We start from the raw sequence: 23,396 nt of genomic DNA, 5'->3' as shown, positions 1-23,396 counted from the left end.
ATAAATTACCACTTATTCCTAATTTAGACAATTTATTTATAAGAATTTTAATGCAAACCTTATCAAAGGCTTTACTAAAATCCGTGTAAATTGAATCAACTTGTTCTCTATTAGCAAGAGCACCAGAGATAAAATGTTCATACAGTGTAAGGTTAGTTAAGGTAGATCGTCCAGAGATAACCATGTTGAAATGATGAGATATTAAATTTTATGCAAGAACATATTTTTTGGAGAATTAACTTTTCAAAAATTTTTGGTATTGACGATTGTATACATATTGGTCTGTAATTTTAAACTAAAGACTTGTCTCCGCTTTTAAATATAGGAGTGAGAAAGCTATTTTTCCATATTTGTGGGAACTTGCCTGTTAAAAGTGATTGATTAAATAGTAGGTACAGAGGGTAAGAGACACTACTCCCACAGTTTTTTAGAAATACGGGGGGAATTTTATCTGGCCCTGAGCACGATTTAGGTTCCAGTAGTTTGATACATGCTGCAATTTCTTTAATCTCAATATGTATCTGAGATAGTTGTAAATTTATATCGGACTCAAAGTTTGGAATGTCTTCATCAGGGATATCTGTTTCATATACATCCTTAAAAAAATCTGCAAACAAATTGACAATATCTTTGATTTTACAGGAAGTTTTCAGTTTATAGTGCATAGTTTCAGGTATGCCAAGGTTGTTGTTATTTTGAGCTTTACAATAGTTGAAAAAATGTTTTACATTGTTACCAATCGAAAATTCCACATTCTTAATGTAATTATTATAACAAATGTTTGATAATTTATTACAATCTTTTCGCAGCTTGCTGAAAATTATAAAATCAGAAAGATTTGTTGTTTCTTTGTAAATTTTATGCGCTTTTTTCTTCTCAATTACTATGTTAATGAGGTCCTTGCTAAACCAGCGAGGGAAATTTGAAGATAGTTTATAACTAATTGGGACAAAGTTTTCTATGGTTTTATATAGATGATCGTAAAAGGCTTTAATATTCTCATCGAGATTACCTCCTTCTAGTATAGACCAGTCAGTGTTATATAGATAATCGCGTATTGCAACATAATTGGCTTTATTAAAGTTAGGATATTGTGTCTGGTTTTTAATTTGGCATTTTATAGGGTTACATAATACAGTAATATCTAAAGGTGGGTGATGAGAATCAGGGGGAAGAACTGAATCGAGTGACTTTTCAACCGCAGTTGACAAGTTGGTACAAAGAACAAGATCTAGTAATCTATTATTGTCATTTTTTACATTGTTTAATTGAACTAGGTTAAGGAAATCACATAATTCAACTATTTCTTTTTCTGTGTCAGTTAAGCTAGAGTTTTGAGATAATGTAGAATTGTCGCGGGTACCCCAGTTGATTTTTGGTAAATTGTAATCACCGATGATGGTGATTTTACTATTTGGAAATTTAAACGACAGTTGTTCAATATCCTCGAAATGACTTTTGTTATGTTCAAGGTGTCCATTTTTTGACGATTTAGTACCATCCTAAAGCATTATTTCTAATGGCAACTATCTGTATGAAATCGTAAGTACGAAAATAATTCAAATTTAATATTATTAACTAAAAAATCTGCCTCAATACATCTTCGCCTAGTGAGGCAGGTTATGTCCAACTTAAATATATTATATTATTCTCTCTTTATTTCAGTTCTTATTATCGAATTGTAAAAATGCATTTTAGCTTTAAAGAAAACCTACACATGACATAAATTGCAATATTGACAACACATGAAAACCTACACACGACATAATTGTATGTAAGTTTATATTTCTGTTATGTTTTTGATAATAAACAAATAATATTAATAATTATGGTATAAAGCAAAGATTTTTCATATGGGTCCCGGTAAAATTTCCAATTGAGATCGGTATGAAAATAATCCTCGTTTAAAACGTCCATTACTTCCATTGACAACTTTACGCTAGCGACTGCGGCATTCTATCACTCATTACTTGAAGCTATTAAATCATAATTATAAACATTTTCTAGCGGCAGTATTGACTATCGTTATTATTATGAAAGAATCTGATAAGGCAGTGAGATACGATTGCTATCAAAAACAGTTCAGTAACATGTAATAATGGGATTCGTAATGACCTAACTTACAGACAAATCATTTTAAATAGGTTACGCTTGATTGTACTTGTGCACACCGATAGCATCGAAATTATTTAAAAAAAATCTAATTAGTTTGGAACACCCGCCCGCAGTCCCTTCTTACCTCGCAAATGCCCAAATATACTTTTTTATTGTGTTTATTTCTTGCTAGAGCAATCCCGATGAGTTACAGAACTCATTTTAGGACAGGAGGAACTTACAATTCATATGTAGGAGGTAGTAGGTACAATTTTACAACGGTATTTTGATATCAAATATAAGTTTCACATCAATACAGCATAAAAATTAAAATAATGACACGTTGAGTAGAACAAACAACAATAGAAAACAAGTACAGAAAGAAAAAAAAACATGGATAAGATACAACAAGAAATGACAACACAGTTACATATTTTCATTTTTAAATGTAGTTAAAAAATATTCTTTTAAAGCATTGCTTTGCAATTTTTTATTATGGTGGATGTGTTTGTACATATTTGGAAGCGAATTATATAGTGTATAGGCAAAATATAGTTCAGTGATTTTAACCCATATTTTGTAGTGTGTGTTTGAGGAATGCGGATTTTATTGTTATTTCGAGTATTGTGGTTGTGGATGTCTTGATTGTAAAGTGGCTTGATGTTGGTGTGAGTTGATTTTTGTGCGTGGGGGCGTTTATCAATCCCGTTTAAATTTAGACTCGAGATTCAATTCGACACTGTTATTTTTATGTATTTTTGTTTCATTCTTCAGCTTGTGTAATGTACAGTACTGTGTAAGTAATGTCCTGTAATCGGGAGCATTCAATAAGTGCTTTATTATCGTAGATAATTACAGTAAATATCTATCAGGACATACGATCGTTCTATCAGAGGCTATGAGATATTCTAACGGGAACCGCAACTCTAAGTGAGCTCCCTGCCTAGGTATCGGCTATCCTCGACTGCTCTCGGAACCTTTCAGGTACAACCGACATGATATCTCTGTCAAGTATCGCCATGTATGAATAACTCTTAAAACTACCTTGACTGGATAATAATAACTTAATTAAATAACACGATGAGCTTCCTAACAAAAACAAAATTATTATTAAATTAAACTATTGAATGAGAAAATGAGTGTGTTTGGCGGTCCGTCTTCTCTACCTACCTGTGCTGGGAATCAGCGTAATTAGTTAGTTAAACCTTTTTTTTATCTGTCAATTACACCACTAAATAAACAATGGTCTTTTTTATAATGGTTTACCTGTACATATGCCGTAATGCCGTAGGGAGACATATTATAATCTAGTAGAGAGGAAGGTATTGAAGTGGATCCAAATTTATAATATGAGTAAAATAATCTAAATTGTTAAGTGTATTATTTTGCCATCGATTTCATAAATGACAAAGAATTAAACCTAATGTTTTCAATATATGTTCTAAATATTCCAAAAATTGGAAAAGTCATAGTGAAACGAAAAAAAATCGAATACCATACAAATTTGAATGGAAACGGATTTTGCCCAATAGCCCAGCGCTCCGTCTCACTTACACTCGCCTGACAGAATAGATGTCCATCCTATTTGAATTTTGTAAACACAGTTTTGTATTGGAAATTTAAGCATCGATTAGGAATATATTTGGATCGAGAAACACGCCCACAAGGCACTTCTTGTGTTATTCTTTATTCGCTGGTGTGCACTGCCTGTATCTGCTTGTTAATAATAATTATTATAAAACTAGCGTGTCCCCGCCACGCGCTGCTTTGGCTCAATCTGTCTGTGCAGATAGAGAAATAATAGCGCATGTTGCTTTTACATCCAACAGATGGCGCTGTTAAAAAAAAAAAAAAAAAAAAAAAAAAAAAAAAAAAAAAAAAAAAAAAAAAAAAAAAAAAAAAAAAAAAAAAAAAAAAAAAAAAAAAAAAAAAAAAAAAAACATATTTTTTCCTAACACAGATGACATCTAAATAATATAGGTATAAAAAAAAACTCACGCGTATTCGAATGCAATGTTGTGTCAAAATTTCAAACCAATCTGTGAAGAGCTTTCAAAGATTTAAGATTTTAAACAAACGAATATTAAAATTTATATTTATACAGATTTTGCAAGGTACTAGCAAACATAAGTATAACACGTTAGTAAATTAGATAAAAACCAGTTTTTATTTTTCATTCTCGCCAGGCTTACCCACAACTCTGAGGTAGGCGACACATTACGCTATACGCGTCATGGCTTGGCCTATTTCAGCATATCGCTCGCTATACACCACCAATAGGAATGTATGGCGAGCGATATGCTAAAATAGGCCAAGCAACAAAAAACGCGCTTATGGCGTAATCTGTCACAGGCTTGAATCAATGTCACAGACCGCGACATCTGATTCCAGATACGTTTGTTAAATCCATGTTTAGCATCTGTAGGGTCATTTGACAAAACGTAAGGTAATCTCACAAACATTGTTCTAAGAAAGCATGACAATTACATGACAATACCCAAATAATAAAGCCGCAGTCAGACTGCAGTGAAATAGAACCATGATCAATAATTTTATTTTATGTAGTTGCCACTGGCCGAAAAAGTCTCCCGGGTATTGTGATTTTGTGTCTACCTCTAAATGCGGCTAAGAAAAATGTTCCTCGCGAAAGAGTTTTTTTACTCCCGTCTGAATGCAGCTCAACACCTTCCAAATGCTAGGCATAATGACGAAACAGCAGACGACCTTGCCCGGGCTTTTACTTCCCGCTCTAAACACAATCGAGCCGCGAGACGGAACAATGTAGGATTTAGATTTGGTTTAACCCGCTGGCAGACTGCGAAAGCATTACATGGGGGCATCTGGCCTGTTATTTCAAGGAGGTGGCACGATGCACCGGCTGTCGAGCGGTTTTCGCAAAAGATATCATATTGTCCAAAGTTCGTGCCCAAATTCGAACACAACGATGGCAGATTCAATGTTATTTCTAACAGAAAAAAAACTACGTGCATTAGAAGATCGAACCCTTCAGATGAGAAAATATCTACAAATAAACTAATGTAAGCCATAAAGGAGATCATATATAAAATGGTATCCGTTTTGCTAAAATTATTATTATTACTATTATTTTTTTTCTTTATTCATAAAATATATTTCTATACAGTTTTTTACATGCTTTTCGACTACCATACTAAACACATGTCCGTATAAATGGTAGTCGAAATTTGTATATAATTATATAAATGTAATACATGTTCATTTGTTAATATATTATTTTGTTAAATGCAATGTATTTGTAAAATAGGTAATACTTTAACTGGTGTAGATTTCACAAGAATAAACCAACCGTATTGCAAACTATGTATAAATTAATTTTAGCAAAGCGGAGACCATTTATATTAATTCTTTTGTATATGTATTGTACTACTGTTATAATTTATTACCAAATATTTTTTAACAAGTTATCAACAAATAATGCAACTTTATTATTTTGAATAGGATTTTGTATTTTTAAGCAATAATGTTAACAAATTAATTGCCATTTTGTCAAAGCGCAACAGTTGATTTTTGAAAGCCTCCTATGCTCCTTCCCGGGACTGTCCCGGGCCGGTGCCGATGGAGGTGTACCACCCTCTTTTTTTTGTCATACAAATCAGCACCGGCCGAAAAAAAAAGACCGGTGACCGGCTGCAGTCTACAAGCGCGCTTAGTTGGGTGGAAGCGAGCGGGACCTCCGGCTTCAAACTCAAACTGTCGAATTCCTCGAGAACACGCAAATAGAAGACATACCTAGCACGCGCGGCGGCAGCGAGCCAATTCTTCTGCAGCAGGTTGGGCCGGCCAAGTCGGGGCGCAGTCCGTTCTCGATACGGCACCGCATACCTAACAGAAACTAGATACAGAAAGGTCGATTACACGAGGGCTAGCTTACCTGCCAGTTTTAAAGCTAGCCTATCTACTGCAAGTTCTAAAACATCTCGGCCAAGTCTTGCCTTCCTCGCTCCCGGGTCCCACGGGTCTACACGGAGAAAACTTACACATATGAAATACTGTTAATTTATTAAAAATGTGGTAAATTTTTTCTGTCGTATCCGTGTTTTATTTAGTTATAAAAAGTTACATTTTTATATCTAGTATAAACGTTTAATAACTACTTAAAACTTATTTCTGTGACATTCAGGCACACTTTACAATACATCTAAAACTTATTCTTTATAGCATTTAGGCATAACCCACGACAAGCAGCAAGGCTTTTAGCTTCTTTAAGGCGAAGTTTAATGCTAAATCACTATTTTGATTAATCTTTATAAGGAATTAGTGTATTATTTACATAAAAAAATATGCATTAGATTTTTTTTTGTTTTAAAAAAAAGTCAAACATTCCCAGGTTACGAATAACCTGACAATATTTTAAAATCTCCTACTACCACCACAGTAAGCTGAAAATGTTGCTTGTGTTGTGATGGAGGACTTAGCCAGCCGAGGAATTGAACACACTACGCCTGGGTGGGACCCCCAAACGCGATGTCAACTCGGCCACCGACCGGTCGATAGATAAATTGAAGGTTTTCCTATCGCTTCGCTTGAGTAGAATACAAATAAATTAATAAATTACTCAATAAAAAATATAAATATTTTACTACTAAACTTTTTTGCTTTCTTACAAAATTATTTAGAAAATAAATAAAAACCATTTTTTTGCTTGAAATCGAACGTTAAGAATATACACATTTTTGGTTCCTCTTAACATCTGTCGGTAGTTCATTGAAATCTTTAAACCTTTTTAAATTGTTCGTTTTCCTCTTGAAAATGACTCTGCAGGCCTACAACGAATGAATTGAAAGAGTTCCTAACAAAGTATCAGTCAAAAGCCAATGTTTTATGAGGATGGCGGAACAAGTGTATACAAATACTGATATTGTCGCATTCCGTCATGATATATATTAGGAAAAGAACAGGTGTTTTCGATATATAATGAATGACTAATGTTTTATAAGGAAGTCGCATGCTGTCACTTTTTTACCGGATTATTTTTCTCGTGTACCCGAATGCGAGGGCTTTCCGTTAACCCTAGAAAATCCGAGAGATAATCCTGGGGAACATTGATGGGCGACGCGGCACCAATTCAAATTCAAAAAATATTTATTGTACAAAAAGAGTACAAAGGGTATAACTTATAGGTTACATCCTATTTCTTCCAGCTACCCCAATATAATAGTTTCGTAACCTAAATCACTTCGAATGAAATGAGTCGTTCCGGGCAGAAACCTACAGGGTGTAGTGTGCCTTGGTGATAGCCAATTTCCTAGAACACCAAAAGAAGTCACTGACAGCGCCTCTAGCGACAGATCCAAAGCCATAGTTTGCCTTGGTGATAGCCAATTTCCGATAGGAGAGAACACCAAAAGAAGTCACTGACAGCGCCTCTAGCGATAGATCCAAAGCCATCTGGTTCGAAATCGCATATTTTAGATTTCTGTTTGTATTTCATAGAACAGAAGTTTACATCTGGTAAAATGCACAATTTAAAATTCAATTGAAGCGCCTATCTATATTAAACTATACAATCAACCACTTTCTTCCGTTCCGCTCAGTACGAAAATTAGTATTCAAAACTTCTTGGCCAAGGCACGTGCTCAGCAATTTAGCAAGTCGTGTTATGCAACACTGACCCGATCAAGAGAAGAGGAGATAGCCAAAAGAAAGGAGAGGCGACGAGAGACGAGAGGAAGTAAAGACAGCTGTGGACCAACCACTTACGAAAACTAGATTGGCAATCACGCAAAATAGAGTACCTACACGAGAAGTGTCTTACCTATAAGAAAGAATCTTGCTAACTTTAGTAAATTTAGGTTTGTTGTTTTTACATACATCTACTCGTATTTGAATTTAATTTTTGTTTCTGATAATGAATTAATGCAAATCTTGGAAGCGGAAATTAACCCACTTCCCGAAATCCGATCGAGCTGAAACACGGCAGATAGACTCGTTGTCGACGACAGTACATTCTATCAATTATCAATCTTATCAATGGTGTCAATCACGTAGATACACGCGGGAATATTCGCATTTCTGTGAAATCGGACAAAATTATATAAAAAGGAAGGTTCTTACCTTATGTCCCCGCTCCGGCTGGCACGGGCTAGCGTGCGCTGCACCTAAAGACACAGGTAAAGGCTCCTGTCTCCGGCGCTTGCCCCCGACCTGGTGCTGCACTGCTGACTGGGCGGCGCACGGCTGCTGTTGGGTGCGCTGGCGCGGACTGCAAGGGCTGCGGGCGCTCGGCGGCGGCGAGGGGCGCGGGGGGCTGCGGGGCGCGACGTCCACTTGGCGGTATGACGACCGATGGTCACTGAACATGTCATGCATTCCCTAAACACAAAAACACACACTCATTAACACTAATCACTCTTCAACAAGTAGAAAAACGAAAAAAATCTTTGGACCTACGCTAGAAAATGGATCTTACAGACCGAATGAATCGTTAGAACCAGAGCTCTAGGGATCCAGGCGTGGTAGGTCATTTGAAAAAAATGCCCGTACATTATTATATATACAGGGTGTATCGGCACTAACCTGACAAATTTTAACCAGCTATTCCTTAGCACATTTGGAGTAAAAAATGTTATGGGCACTTTGCTGTCCGGTAGCATTTTTTTTTCAATTAAAAACAAAAAAAAATAAATTTCCACACTACATCACTGTCATTGGAATTGCTTTTCGTGTTCAACAGCTGTTATAAGCAAGTATGTCGAAAAGCGTCTTCGCTCTTTCGCACACACTAAATAATAATAGTTAAAAATGAGACGAATGGTGCCGTGCCATTTCGTTGTGATTGTAAAAGTGCGCCAATATACGTACACACGTGCATTATTCAACGGAATTGGAATAAAATATTGCCAGATGGGTTTTCAAACTTTGACAAAGGATAAAACAGTGGTGACATGTGGTGAAAAAATGAATAGTAAATTTTTTATTAAAAAAAACGTTACCGGACAGCAAAGTGCACATAAGATTTTTTACTCCAAATATGCTAAGGAATAGCTGGTTAAAGTTTGTCGGGTACGTGCCGATAGTATATATATATATATATCAATTTGTAAGTCCGCGACTCTAAATACATATTATGTTAATATAGTAAATTGGAAATAACTACACAATCCATGTACTTCATTAAACTTACTGTACTTCGGCACAACATTAAAGTAAATAAAATAAGAGTTTGAAACGCCGTCCGCAGTATCCAAATATACTGGGTGCGAAGCAATTGAAAAACAACCAATTTTCCACACACGAAAAGCGTGTAAAATGAAAAACCGACATATGTTTATGTCACCATCTCTTTAAAACATATAATATTCATCGTGCTGTCTCCCTAAGCGTCCCTATGCTTTCTTCGATACCTATTTTTTACTTCGACGAAAGACATAATGCCATCTCGTTTATTCTACGGCGCGCATTGAGACAGAAGATGCCAACTTTGGGACATTCTCTAAATTGACCCAGCGAATCGTGTGGACTTCTGAATAAAAGCTACTGCTCGTCACTCGCGCCGCCGCTCGCCGCTCTGCTGTTTCGCGGTACATTCGTACATTTCAAATAAATTAAGAATAAGACCAGTTGTTTTTATGCACATAATTTACTATTATTGTTGTCTTATAATTTTGGGGGGTCAAAAACCAATTGACCCAAGGGAAGAACCGCTATTGGTTATACCAGGGAACACGTGGATAGACTACGTGGAAGAAAGTTGGAGCAGAACGGGAAGGTGATTTAGCACCGTGATTCAAAAACCAGGCACGCCAACCGCATTCCTGGTCTGCCTTTTGTCCCAGCAACAGTGTAAATTATAATATAGAGAAGGTTACAAATTTTAAACAGTAGACCAGTTTTGGTAGCGTTCTCTCAAAAAACCGCACCAAATTTTTATGGCATCAAATGTTTGACATTTAACTTTTTCCTCAAAACGCGATAAAATAAACCGCGGATTCCGTGTGCAGTCACATTTGCAGATAATACTAGGTAGAATACTGTGCGGTAAATGTTACCGGTTCCCCGAATGTAAATGTCACGTGAAAAAGTCATGCTCGAAAGCCATAATTCTATTGTAAACGAAACGTGTTATTAGCGCCCTGGGGCGATTTCTTTAGGTGAATAATTGAATTACGGCGGTATTCGCAGTCGATATTCAACGGATTTAGGTTGGAGTGTTTCAAATCGGCGATAAGCGCCATTTTTAAAACATTTGAAGGGTCACTGGTAGACACTCGGCCGGTTTTAGCTTTTGATCAAAATGCGATAAGCTGTCGAACACATTGAACATGTTGTTATGCCGATCACAATTTGTCATAATCATTAAACAAATAAACTGATAGTCTTACGTAATTACGTAGGCACTTAAAATAACATATCACAATAAATCTTGATACGTCGAAATGAGGCGCTACTGCGTTCTAATATCTCGTCGATACTTATTCCACTTAGTTTTAGTTAGAGCGTTCGGAGAGTTGGAGGTAAAAAAGTGGAATCTTTTTTTTCGCTTCATGTCGCATCTAAATATAATACATCAATGTACATCGATGGTTATGGACCATTCTAGTTCAGCCTGGTTAAATAATCGATAATCGAAAAACGATAAGGCGTATAAAAAATAGAGACGACTTTCACATAGTTATTGCCGATAATCGAATGCTAAACAACATTACGACCGCAAATCTTAGCTTTCAATTTTATTATTTACTTTATTTCTCATTGAATAGCAATATACGATAAAAAATCAAGAACGGTTAGTGACAGAATGGTCCAAGGCGTCGCGGGTTCAATCAAGTCCTCCATCGTAGCACAATCAACATTTTCAAAATCAAATATTGCCAGGTTATTCGTAATCTGGGAACGTTTGTCTTTCTTGAAAAATAATCATGGAATAGGTATCGTAGTGAGTAATGAGAGTCGAGTCGAACACAGTAGGTACTCACATCTCACACAGATGCATTTCTTGCATACATCATGTTTAAAACTTGTTCATCTATTTTAGAAAAGAAACTTAACTAGTAATACTTAATATACATATATTCACTGGTTGTTACTGTCTCCCCAATAACAATAAATTGGCGTAAGCAAGACAAAATGCTGTTCCTAATCGACGCTTGGCAATAACATCAACGTCGAAAGTAAATACGTATTCACCAATACACACAATCTTAAGTTTGTATTGCTTGACCCAACTTGAATCTTGTGTGACATGCGAGATTTACGAAAACTAAATTATTTAAGGCGTTGCACTACGTCGTGTAATAAATATTTATTTTTTTCCGAATATTTTATAAATAACTTAATTTGCCACATTATACAATAAAATCATAACTAAAAATGGGTTCATAAGTAAGAGATTTTGAACTTTAAAGCAGTTTTCATAGGCCTTATACATTATTTTTTCTGGGCTTTTAAAAAGGTTTGTCTAAAAAATACACGATTATTTCAAAGGCCAAGAGGTATTCTACTTGCAGTATTTAATTAAAGCATCTGAAATTGGTCGCCTAGTAATAGGCGACCAAATTTTCAAACCAAAAACACATGATTTTGCATTACTACGTAGTGCATCGCCTTAATATTATTGAGTACAAATTTATACTAAGTTAAGAAGGTACTAAGTTTTTTAATATTATTACTATGCACTGCACCAGCTCTAGCTCGAAAACACGCGACACATTGCAATATACAGCTGTGCGAGGCTTTAGTGTCGGCACAGCCGTGTTATGACAATCTCAAGTCGACCAAGAGGGGTCAACACGAGGTTAAACACATCAACAATACCATGTACCATCACATGCACAAATATTGATCTCTTCCTTTCCATGTAAATAATTAACTTTCAACTAACCGGCGATAGTACAACCGTATCTTTAGTTAACTCAAGTCCAACTAGATAGTAAAATAATAATTTAACTTGTGTTATGTTGACCCGGCGATAGTATAATGCACATTATCGATATATTTATACAACATCAACATTTCTATTGCCATCAAGTCGCTTTCACCAAACACACTAAGCGATTCATCGGGGCGACACGAGTTTTGAAAAGGTATGAAATATTTGGATTATAAGTATTTAATCATATTCTGTACGCGGTACATAAGGTCAGAACAGTGAAAAACTTCACTTATTACCGTGGCGTTGTTTGGTTAAAGCGGTTTTAAACCAGGCTCAAGGCCGGCTTTACCACACCAACGATGAACCGGCGTGTAAGAATCTAATTATTAAAACGTTAAATATATCGACAAAAACATGTAAATGCAACCGAATTCAATTAACACACCATTAGCAGCAAGTCGCTATCACCTGTCGGTAATCCAAAAAAACGATGTTTTTATTATAAAATCTCATCACTATCAATTCGCATCCACGGGAGATTAATACAAGATGCTAACTACACGAGGTTGATACCAGCGAACAACATCTGACAGCATTAAGCGCAACAGGCAAAGTAGTCGAATGGCCCCAGCATCCCAATTTGGACCAATTGGCTATTTGTCTCTGATTACCGAAGTTTACCCCGTCCAATTGGTGTTCCCTCAGGATTGGCTAGATGCCGATGTAGATGAGACGAGATGAGAGGAGACAGACAGATGTATTGCTGTAAATGCACCGAGGGGACAGAAGTAACAATGTCAATGTAATCTGTGATAGACAAAGCTAAAATGCATTCATATAATTACTATGTCATTTAATTAAAATTATTATTTTTGGATCATTTAAATTATTGGTTCGATTCTCTGCCAGCCAAGTTCTCCGTACAAGCAACATTTTCCGACTATACTAATAGTAGGAGCCATTCAAATATATTAAGATTTTTATTATTATATTCATACTAATTGTATTTGTATGCTTTTCTTGAAAAACTTGAGTTTTATACCGACAAAACTACGTATTCATATTCCGCGTGTACAGGTGCAAACAAACAACTCGTCTGACTTTAATATTTTTTATTTATTATTACATATCTCTATTACACTAGTTTACAATAATTTCAAAACATATAATACGAACTGAAAAACAATAGAAATTAATGAAGATATTTGTAGAAATCTAGCTACATCTTAATAGAATAATAACAAATTGTATAAACATTTTATCATAATGTATTATTATGATACTAGATCATTTGTTTTCTGATTATTGATACATACCCCTAGCCCTAACAAGTAATGAAGCTTTTAATAATAAATATATTACAAACCTAACTTTACGTTATGACTTGACTTATGGACACTGAAAATATAATCCCTAGAAGTGCGATCAACACCGACAGAAGTGTAAGTCAGTGTTTATGTCGCAAAATGGATGTATAATATTCCAAAATATTTGACAATACAAAATGTAAACTCGGGCGAAACTTCTCACCGTATTGTATTTCATATATTCAACGAAGAGAAATCCAACGAAAACAGTTCCATTTAATTAACACAATACATGAATAACAAGTATAAATTAAGTATGCAAATAAAACAGTTGCATTGTAATGTGAATGTAAACGTTTTCCCGTTAGGATTGTTTCATGCAATATTTCCCAGAAGCGACATTTTCCGACATCACAATAAATGTAAATGTTTTATGATATCACTCTCCATTCTATATATTTCCTTTTACTTTTTCTCATGTTTTATTTGCTTTATCAAACTTACATTTTATATTTTATTTTATTTGTACTTAGTTGAATCTCTGTATATAACATTGTAGTTATATTTTATGGAATGTGTGGGATTGCACTCACCTCCCCCACATTCTGGAATATAAAAATAAAATAAAATAAATATATATAAAGGGTGTATCGGCACTAACCCGACAAACTTTAACCAGCTATTCCTCAGCACATTTGGAGTAGAAAATGTTATGGGCGCTTTGCTGTCGGGTAACATTTTTTTTCCATTAAAAACAAAAAATAAATAAAAAATCCACACTCCGTCACTGTCATTTGCATTGTTTCTCGTGTTCAACAGCTGTTATTAGCAAGTGTGTCAAAAAGTGTCCTCGCTCTTTCATACACACTAAATAATAATAGTTAAAAATGAGACGAATGGTGCCGAATATAATTTAAGATTTTCACGGCCAAAAGTATTTTTGTTATTTGTTTTTGGGGTATTATGCCGTGTTGCGCTAACTCCTTCTTTAGCCAACGTTTCGGACAGCATTGCAGTGTCCATCATCAGGGCAGATGTGTTATTTAATAATGATATTTAATGATGATGGACACTGCAATGCTGTCCGAAACGTTGGCTAAAGAAGGAGTTAGCGCAACACGGCATAATACCCCAAAAACGAATGGTGCCGTGCCATTTCGTTGTGATTGTAAAAGCGCGCCAACGTAGGTACGTACGTACATTATTCAACGAAACTCGAACAAAATATTGCCAGACGGGTTTTCAAACTTTGACAAAGGATAAAACATTGGTGACATGTGGTGAAAATATGAATAATACATTTTTTATTTAAAAAAATGTTACCGGACAACAAAGTGCCTATAACATTTTTTACTCCAAATGTGCTAAAGACTAGCTGGTTAAAGTTTGTCGGGTACGTGCCGATACACCCTGTATATATAAACCTACCGGAAGAAATATCTAAATGGTAGTGAAAACCATCAAAATCTGTTGCGTAGTTTAGAAGAACTAAGCGCACAAACGGACAGACGCGGATAGCGACTTTATTTTCTACTATTTAGAGATTAGAGCTGAAGGAACAATCTGCTCACGCCGAGCGGTGAAATCATATTGGCCTAGTAAGCCATGCCAAATTGCGCCTAGTTGAGTTTGTTTGATGTGTTGTGCCCAGTTGCCCCAGTAGTCCAGTCAAGTTAAACATGAAAATAGGGTTGTGCTTGCAAAAGGTCCAGTCATTCTGAATTTTTTATATGTTGTTAGGACCTAAACCAGTATTAAAAAAAAAAATTTGCAACTTCGAAAGTGCTGTGCGAGCGGCGGTGGACCTAAAAAACCAGGAAATTTTCGGATTTTTTTCAGTTTTTGCTCAATATCTCAGTAAAGGAAGGGTCTGACCGGTGTAGTCAGTATACATACTTTTAAAGTAGACTAAATTTTTTATAATTTGAGACCAAAGCAAGCTATATAAAGCCATTGGTTTTCAAGATACAGTTCTTCAAAAATTGGCAATTTTTTCCAAAAAGTGAAATTTTTTCGAAATGGTCACTTATTTTGTAAAATAACTTCTAAAATACGCATCCCACGTCAAATATTAAAGGAAATAAAGTTGTTGTAAATTTAATTAGCTTTCATTTGAAACTAGATTAATATCTGTAGACTTAACGGTTCTCTCAAAAATGGCAGATAACCAAAAACAGTCATAAGTGGATTATGGGTGAAATGCAAATAAACTGTTCTCACGTCTTTTTATGGTTTTATTTATCAAACAGTTAACAGATTTTTGATGAAAAAAAGAAAAGATATTACATCTATCGGGAATAACGTCATCTTCAAACATTGTTTTATATACCTACATACCAAAATGCTTGTACAAACATCATGGTACCTACTATAAGGACAAATTACATGTACACAAAAAATAAAACTAATATAAATCATGTAGGTATTGTGTCTTGGTTGCCAAATCATGTCTTTCTTTTTATCGTAGCTGGGAGAGGCGCCCAGTCTGTAGTCGGGTCATCTTCATCGTCCGAGCATTTCAGCTCCACATCCGGGACGTTAATGCAAAATTTGCCACCGCATGACTGACAGAGGACTGAGCAGTGGAGCCCAACCTTTCTACACGAGCGGCTCCCAGAGCATCGTTTATAGCATTTACACGAAATTTTTCGCAAAAGGGCAGGTGGTGCGGGATCCATCGTGGTGGGGATGGGGGTGAGTCCTTGAGAAGACAGCTTCCACCCCCATTCAGTGGGATTCAAGTTGACTCCCCGCCACTTCTGCACTTGGAGGTAGCACCTTGCTGCATGGTGGCCTGCAGCATCTTCCGTCGGTGGCAAACGGGCGAGGTTTATGTTTGTTGAAGTGACAATCGTCTTATACCTCAGGAAATTCAAAGTATCCCTCGCGATGTCACTCCCATATAGAGCCACGAAGCACTTGATGCCTGCTTCACTCACGGCTTGTGGGGTAGAGTCTGGCCGAAGGAAGACCTCCACTTGCTCAGCAAGTGGTTCACTCTTGCTCAGAAGTGTGCTGATTTTGATCTTTCCTTGGCCAAACGGTGCTGAGGTGGTATCGCACCCGGCAAACGCGTGGGTAAATATTACCGTTCCTGGTAATTGTCGGGAGTCCTGGTTGTTGTAGGAGGTCGTAGAGTAGTGACAGCAACCAGCTTCACCTTTCGTGCTCTTCTGAAGATAGACGTTTGTCTCTTCAGCGCCTAAACCACTGAGAAGAACGAGCAGGTCGACATCTTCTCCCACTATGACGACCCGATCGGCATCTGCTCTTTTTGATAACGCCATCTTGACGATCTTTCGATCAGCATCTTCTTCGGCAACAGCCACTTCTACTCCCTCCTTCTGAAAGGCGTCACAGAGAAGAGTTATAAGGCGTCTCTTATTGTTTTCATTGCCCAAAACATGCTCTTGAGCAATTCGAATTACTGTGGATTCATCGAAAGTCAATTCGTAGCTGGAATGAGCTGCGTAGCGCCGGAGTCGTTCCGCTGTTTTGGTGTTTTTTTTTGTATCATCTTCGGGGTAGCCGTCAAAAACGATGGAGACGTTCTTCCCAAAGTGCTTTCGGACGTAGGTGGTATAACGCGCCAAAAGTGCTCGAACCGTGCTTTTTCGCTGCCACACGACCTTGTGCAAGAGGTACCCAACATCCAAAATGACGTGAGTGCTGGCATCTATCGGCGTGTGGCTGGAAAGAGGAGTGAAGGCAGAGCACAGAGTAGATTTTGTGCCCTTGCGCATCCCTTGTTCATTGAACAGAGACATCGGGAACGGGGCCAACTCATACTTGAAGTCATCCTGTAAATCCTGTTCAGATTTCTTTGCAATACACACTCGCTGAAAAATTGTGAGCGGATCCACAGCCACTCTTCTTGTCCGGCAGTTTAACGGTTGAGGTGATCGATGCCAGCGTGGTAACTTTATTTTTCCGTTTTATTACTACCTTGTCGTACATTTTCCCCACAATTTTCATTACTCCTTCCGTTCCAACTCTCTGGGCTGTGTGGAAATTAATTTCAGGACCTGCCAGTAAACCACTACTGATAGAAATTAAACTGTCAGTTTTGGGAAATGGAGGGTGGAGAGCAAACCAGTTTTTTAGTTTTTCCACATCACTATTATCTCGGATGATTCGAGAAGGTCTCATGTCTACATGCTGCTCTCCAGTATGACATGATAAGCTGCAAAAACTTTCCAGTTCTTCACAAATGTTCAACATAAACACCATTCCTGTTGTCCACCTTACCAGAACACTTTCGGAGATTCCTCTTCCTTGGGTCTACCCACCGTAGGTTTTCATGGATCGCATCAGCTTCTGCTCAATTGTTAGGTCTGACCACAACCCAGACCAAAATTTTTCAGACCGGCAAATGGTGAAGGATCCTTTTGTAAACATGTCGTATTCACATTTATTCGTCCGATCTTATAGAGCCATCATATCCTGAAGATAGAGGTGCGCGCTCTTAGCATACAAAAAATGTCCAACTGCGTGGAAAAAAGGGAGCATCTTGTGGACAGTGTACAAATGAAGGTTCCAATCACCAGCACGCTCTGCCTGGATGACTAGTTTTATCAAAGTGGTCATACGAAAGTATTGGACCCACAACTGTGATGTTGGACCATTCGCTTTAATTTTCTCCAAGGCACTTTTAAATTTTGCCTTTAGTATTTGGTAGGTATCAATTTCTTCTGCTGATATAGTGAGAGACCTTTCAGTGTCTCGCAGCAATTTTTCAGTCTCGTCTCGCTCCTCAGGAGTTATGTCAACCTCATAAAAAACAATGCTGGCCAGTGTGAGGTTCACCAAAATGTGGGCTCGAACAGCTCGTGAATATGCGTGCCCATTCATATGGGTACCCATGGGTATAGGTACTAATGGGTACTTGAAATTTGAAATAGTCGTAATTATATTATAACCCTAGGATAAGCCCACGATGATTAATGGATTTACTTCACAGCACAATAAAACCATAAAAAGACGCGAGAACAGTTTATTTGCATTTCACCCAAAACCCACTTATGACTGTTTTTGGTTATCTGCCATTTTTGAGAGAACCGTTTAGTCTACAGATATCAATCTAGTCTCAAATAAAAGCTTATTAAATTTACAACAACTTTATTTCATACAATATTTGACGTGAGATGCGTATTTTAGAAATTATTTTACAAAATAAGTGACCATTTCGAAAAAATTTCACTTTTTGGAAAAAATTGCCTATTTTTGAAGAACTGTATCTTGAAAACCAATGGCTTTATATAGCTTGTTATGGTCTAAAATTATAGCAAATTTAGTCTACTTTAAAAGTTTGCATAATGACTCTACCGGTCAGACCCTTCCTTTACTGAGATATTGAGCAAAAACTGAAAAAAATCCGAAAATTTCCCGGTTTTTTAGGTCCGCCGCCGCTCGCACAGCACTTTCGAAGTTGCAAAATTTTTTTTTTAATACTGGTTTAGGTCCCAACAACATATAAAAAATTCAGAATGACTGGACCTTTTGCAAGCACGGATGTACATCTTGACTGGACTACAGTGCCATCTAATCTCCCTTCTTTCCTCCATGCTTGTAGCTATCGGCCGGCGGCAACTTTGATAATATATCGCTGCATATTTATAGAACACAGACCGCATTCATGTTATCAACAGATAAGCACGTCTATTCGTGATAAAATAATCAATTTTGTCGGTGGGAAAATTGCGATAACTCTAACACAGCAAAAAGTATGTTAAAAGTTATTTTTACATGGCAACATGTATCCATTTTATTAATGCGATATTCGTTCAATGTCAACGGAACGTTCATTCTGACGTCACCAGCTAACTGTTTACGAGACATTTTTCGTGAATCCATTATTTACACATAAATAGATTTTTTTAAAAGATCCAACAATATTTAAATACGCCAGAAATCAACAATTTACATCAGCATTTTAGTTATGGCAGTAATTTAGAATTCACGAGTTATTTTTTACTTGCATAAAATATGCAACAAACCTAAAAAAACAAATCTTGGAAAATGTCCATAATTTGTGTTTTTTTAGCATGAATACTGCAAAAATATCACTGCCCGGAACCAGTTGGGAAATTATAGCATCTCTAATTATGTATGTTTTTTAATGGATGTTCAGGTCTGGTCAATAAACACGGCTATTGCCATTTCAAGCCAAAGTTACGATACTGAATGATGGTCTTTCACCAATGCGATACTGAAAGTATCTACTACCCTGATAATAATATGGAGGTTTCATATTATTTTTATGTCATTATTTACCCGCCGCACTTTTAGACGCGCATTATGGAAATTACACTTTGTTTCGACAATAACTACAAGAAACAACTATTTACATGCTTAGAGTAGGTTATTAGGTTCTCAGTTTGGGGTAAGTACTTTGTACGTATTTGGATGGATATTTAGTACGAAACTTTCGCAATTGTCTCTACATACTAAAAAAAGTGCAAAATAGGGGCAACCGCATCAATTTATAAGGTATATTTTGAACATTAAGAGGAAGCTACAAGCTAAAAATGTGTATATTCTTGGTATACCTTATATCGTAGGTAATAGGCTTTAAAATCGCTTGAAAAACGGAGCCTAGAAACGTTCGATTTCAAGAAAATAACTGGTTATTATTTATTTTGTAAATAATTTTATAAGAAAGCAAAAAAGTTAATCAAGTGAAACTGTCAAAGATAATCTTAGCCAAATACTGTATTTTTTAAAAGTTGTTTCCTTTATGCGTTTCCAAAGAATTTTTTTTTGTTTAGTAGTTTGTATTTATATTTTTTATTGAGTAATTTATATATTTATTTGTATTCTACTCAAGCGAAGCGATAGGAAAACCTTCAATTTATCTAAAGCATATTTTTTTGTATTCATAATGTACACCAATTCGTTATAAAGATGAATCAAAATAGTGATTTGGCATTAAGCTTCGCCTTAAATAAAAATAGAATTATTACGTTTTACCATCTCTCCCGACGTAAATAGTTGTTTCTTGTAATAATTAAGTTAAAATGAAGTGTAATTTGTGTCAAATATTTACCAATTTTTATCTTAACAAATACAATGGATTAATTAATAACCAAAGAATAGTGTATTTTTTTAAGGATATAAAAAGTCAAATAGCTGCTTTGCCAAATAAATGCCAGCCTTTTCACTTATACCATGTTGTTTATAGTACAGGTTTAAATGACATTAATTTCGTAATATATTCCAACCACATGTTATTGACGGCGCCATTGTTAATAATTTATGCATTATAAATAATTATTTATTATGTATGAAAGACGTGAAATAAACAAATGACATGTAAACCATTCATTACATTATACATATATTGCATCATATGTGCTGACAGAAATCTACAGAAAATTGAGGAATTTTTACAAACAGACCTAAATAACATAATTAAATGGTCCCACGACAATGGAATTATTATTAACGCAAAAAAAAACAAAATATATGCTAATACACTCTCCATATGCAAGTTGTCAGGATAAAGAACTGCATATAAAAAGTCATTCATACGATTGTTTTCACACAAAAAACCAATCTCTGCCATGTAAATGCCCAAACATAGAAAAAGTTTACCAATATACATACCTTGGTCTTACAATAGATGTCAATTTTAACTGGTCAAATCACATTGAAAATGTATGTAATAGATTAAGATCCATATTAGGGAAATTTTATCACCAAAAAAACTTTGTCAATAAAAATATATTATACTGTATATATAATGCATTAGCGGAATCAATTATAGGATACGGAGTAAATAGTTACGGATTAACGTATAAAACGTACTTAAATAAAATAGAACAATTACAAATCCGTTTCCTAAAATTGATATCAGGCAAAAAAAAAATACAATTATGTGTAGGCGATTATAAAAAAATGTTTTCTTTGTGTAATGTGCTCTCTATACATAGTAGGATAGATTACCAACTAACGCTAGATGAATTCTGGAATACAGAATTCAAAAAACCTGTAAACCATAACTACCCTACTAGGCATAGAGAAGCACAAATGTTTATTATTAAAATATCGCAAAATGTATACGGAGATAGAACAAAAAGACATAAAATTCCGGAATTGTTTAACTCATTACCAGAAGATATTAAAAATGAGACATGTCATTCAAAAATAAAAACGAAAATTAGATCGTTCTACCTCCGTCAAACATAAAAACAATTAATATTGTGGTACCAAGATATCAAGTTGAAATTAAATATATTGTTATAAGCTAATAAATAGAAAAAGTGAGAGATTTCTTACAATTAAACTGATTGATCAGTTTTGTAAGATCTAAGTAAGAGAAAATAATGTACAAATAAAAAAAAAACTGAATAAAAAAAAAAAAAAAAAAAAAAAATTGCAAACTTGTAGGTAACCTTTAGTTTGCAAACGCAGTAAATATGTAGATTACAAGTTATTTATTTATTTATTTCACGCCTATTAAGGCCTTTACATACATATATATATATAAAAAAATATTTACGAAATTATACACGAAAATAGTGCAGGAAACGACTATTTAAAACAATTGCAGAAAAATAAATATAAAGTCAAAATATCACTGAACTTGATCTATATCCAAAATATTTTTTCTGTTTCAGTTGACAAAATTTTTGTGTTAGTCAAATTAAATACCTTTATTAAAATATTCCACTACTTGATGAAAAAAACTTCAATAGGGTTTGTTTATATATTGAAATTGATGTACTAAATATATCAACAACATCGTAGTATTTTTTGTTTCCTAGCTGTTGAATCCGTCGCATAGGAGTGTGATATTGGGACGTTGATATAGAATTGCTACAATAATATGGTAGGTACTGTCTTGTAACCGACCTGCTTGGAGTATGAAAAGAGATTACATATGATAAATCAGGGGTATCAAACATTGAATTAATGATTTTATACAAACAGGTAATAATTCTACGATCAGATAATTTTATTAAATTTAATGAACAAAATACGTTATCGTAATTTAGGTTTTATCTAGGAATGCCAAATTAAAAAAATTATATATCTTAAAAATTTATTTTGGATTCTTTCAATCGCATGTGAATAAACCTCATAATTTGGGGACCAAAATGTGGAATTGTATTCTACATGACTCCTTACTAGTGACATATATAGTGTTTTTACAGTATTGACATTATTGAAATCACTAGATACCCTTAAAATAAATCCCAACATTTTCAAAGCTTTATTGGTTATTATTTTAATATGCTTGATAAAGTTAAGTTATTATTATGAGTAATACGTCTCAGTGATATTATCATTTCTACAGCATTTATATGTAGACCTGGGCCTAATATATTCGTAACAGTGAAAATATCACGATACCGCCAGATATTGGAGATATCGATACGGGATCCACAGATATCAGAGTTAATGAATACGCTCCGAGTGTAGAAAGGAGCGGGATAGCCGATGCTCCACTGTCAAATGCCACGGGCCCTAAGGGAGCGAAAGAGACAAATATGTATATTTTCTACCACAAAATACACATATCAATGCGAAAGATTTTTAGAGTGTTAGAGTGGGAGAACCGACGATTCCTTGCCACGAGTCCTACTACCATACGGGGGCGAAAGGGACAAGTATGTTTTGTTGCTTATCGAATTATGTTCTAATATTGATATAACTAGAATATTGATAGCATTCAGGGTTTAGTATTCACCATAATATCTAAATATTTAGTATAATATTTAAATATAGTAAATATTTAGTATAATGTTTGACGAAATATCGATTGTCGGCGCTCTATTGTATCGTTTCAAGTTCCAACTCCTGTTCTGCATGCTACGCTCCAAAATCTGAGGCTATTAGGTAGATTATATTATTATAGTGATATTATCTTTGACTGATAGGTATTATTGATTGATCGAATTCAGAGTCTGAAAGTAATTACGGAAAACTTTTTCAAGTTTCCAAAAAATAAACATACCAGTTTTTGGGTTGATAATAATAATAATTAGATGATCTATGGAATACCGTATTTGAAAAAAATCATCGCCCAAAGTTAATATTCATTTATTTTAATTAGTACCAAGCAATCGCTTAGTAAAAAATAATAATCATGACTAAAAAACAATTATATTTATTCATTACATCAAGTACCTACCTAATCATTT

General features: G+C 35.2%; 1 protein-coding gene across 4 annotated transcripts in view; it reads right to left on the bottom strand.

The window, feature by feature from the left end:
- Positions 1-23,396, bottom strand: part of Hipk (Homeodomain interacting protein kinase) — a 177,567-nt gene that overhangs the window by 140,406 nt on the left and 13,765 nt on the right. For all 4 annotated transcript variants that reach the window (XM_089644645.1, XM_089644647.1, XM_089644648.1 and 1 more), the window contains exon 2: positions 8,188-8,445. In XM_089644645.1, coding sequence (XP_089500771.1) covers positions 8,188-8,442 — 255 coding nt within the window. In that variant the 5' untranslated portion in view covers positions 8,443-8,445. The remainder of the gene's footprint in view (positions 1-8,187; positions 8,446-23,396) is intronic.

This window comes from Hesperophylax consimilis, chromosome 21 (assembly GCF_061612785.1).
Source record: "Hesperophylax consimilis isolate HC1 chromosome 21, BYU_Hcon_1.0, whole genome shotgun sequence".
Lineage (NCBI taxonomy): Eukaryota > Metazoa > Arthropoda > Insecta > Trichoptera > Limnephilidae > Hesperophylax > Hesperophylax consimilis.
This window is presented reverse-complemented; position numbering and strand designations above follow the sequence as displayed.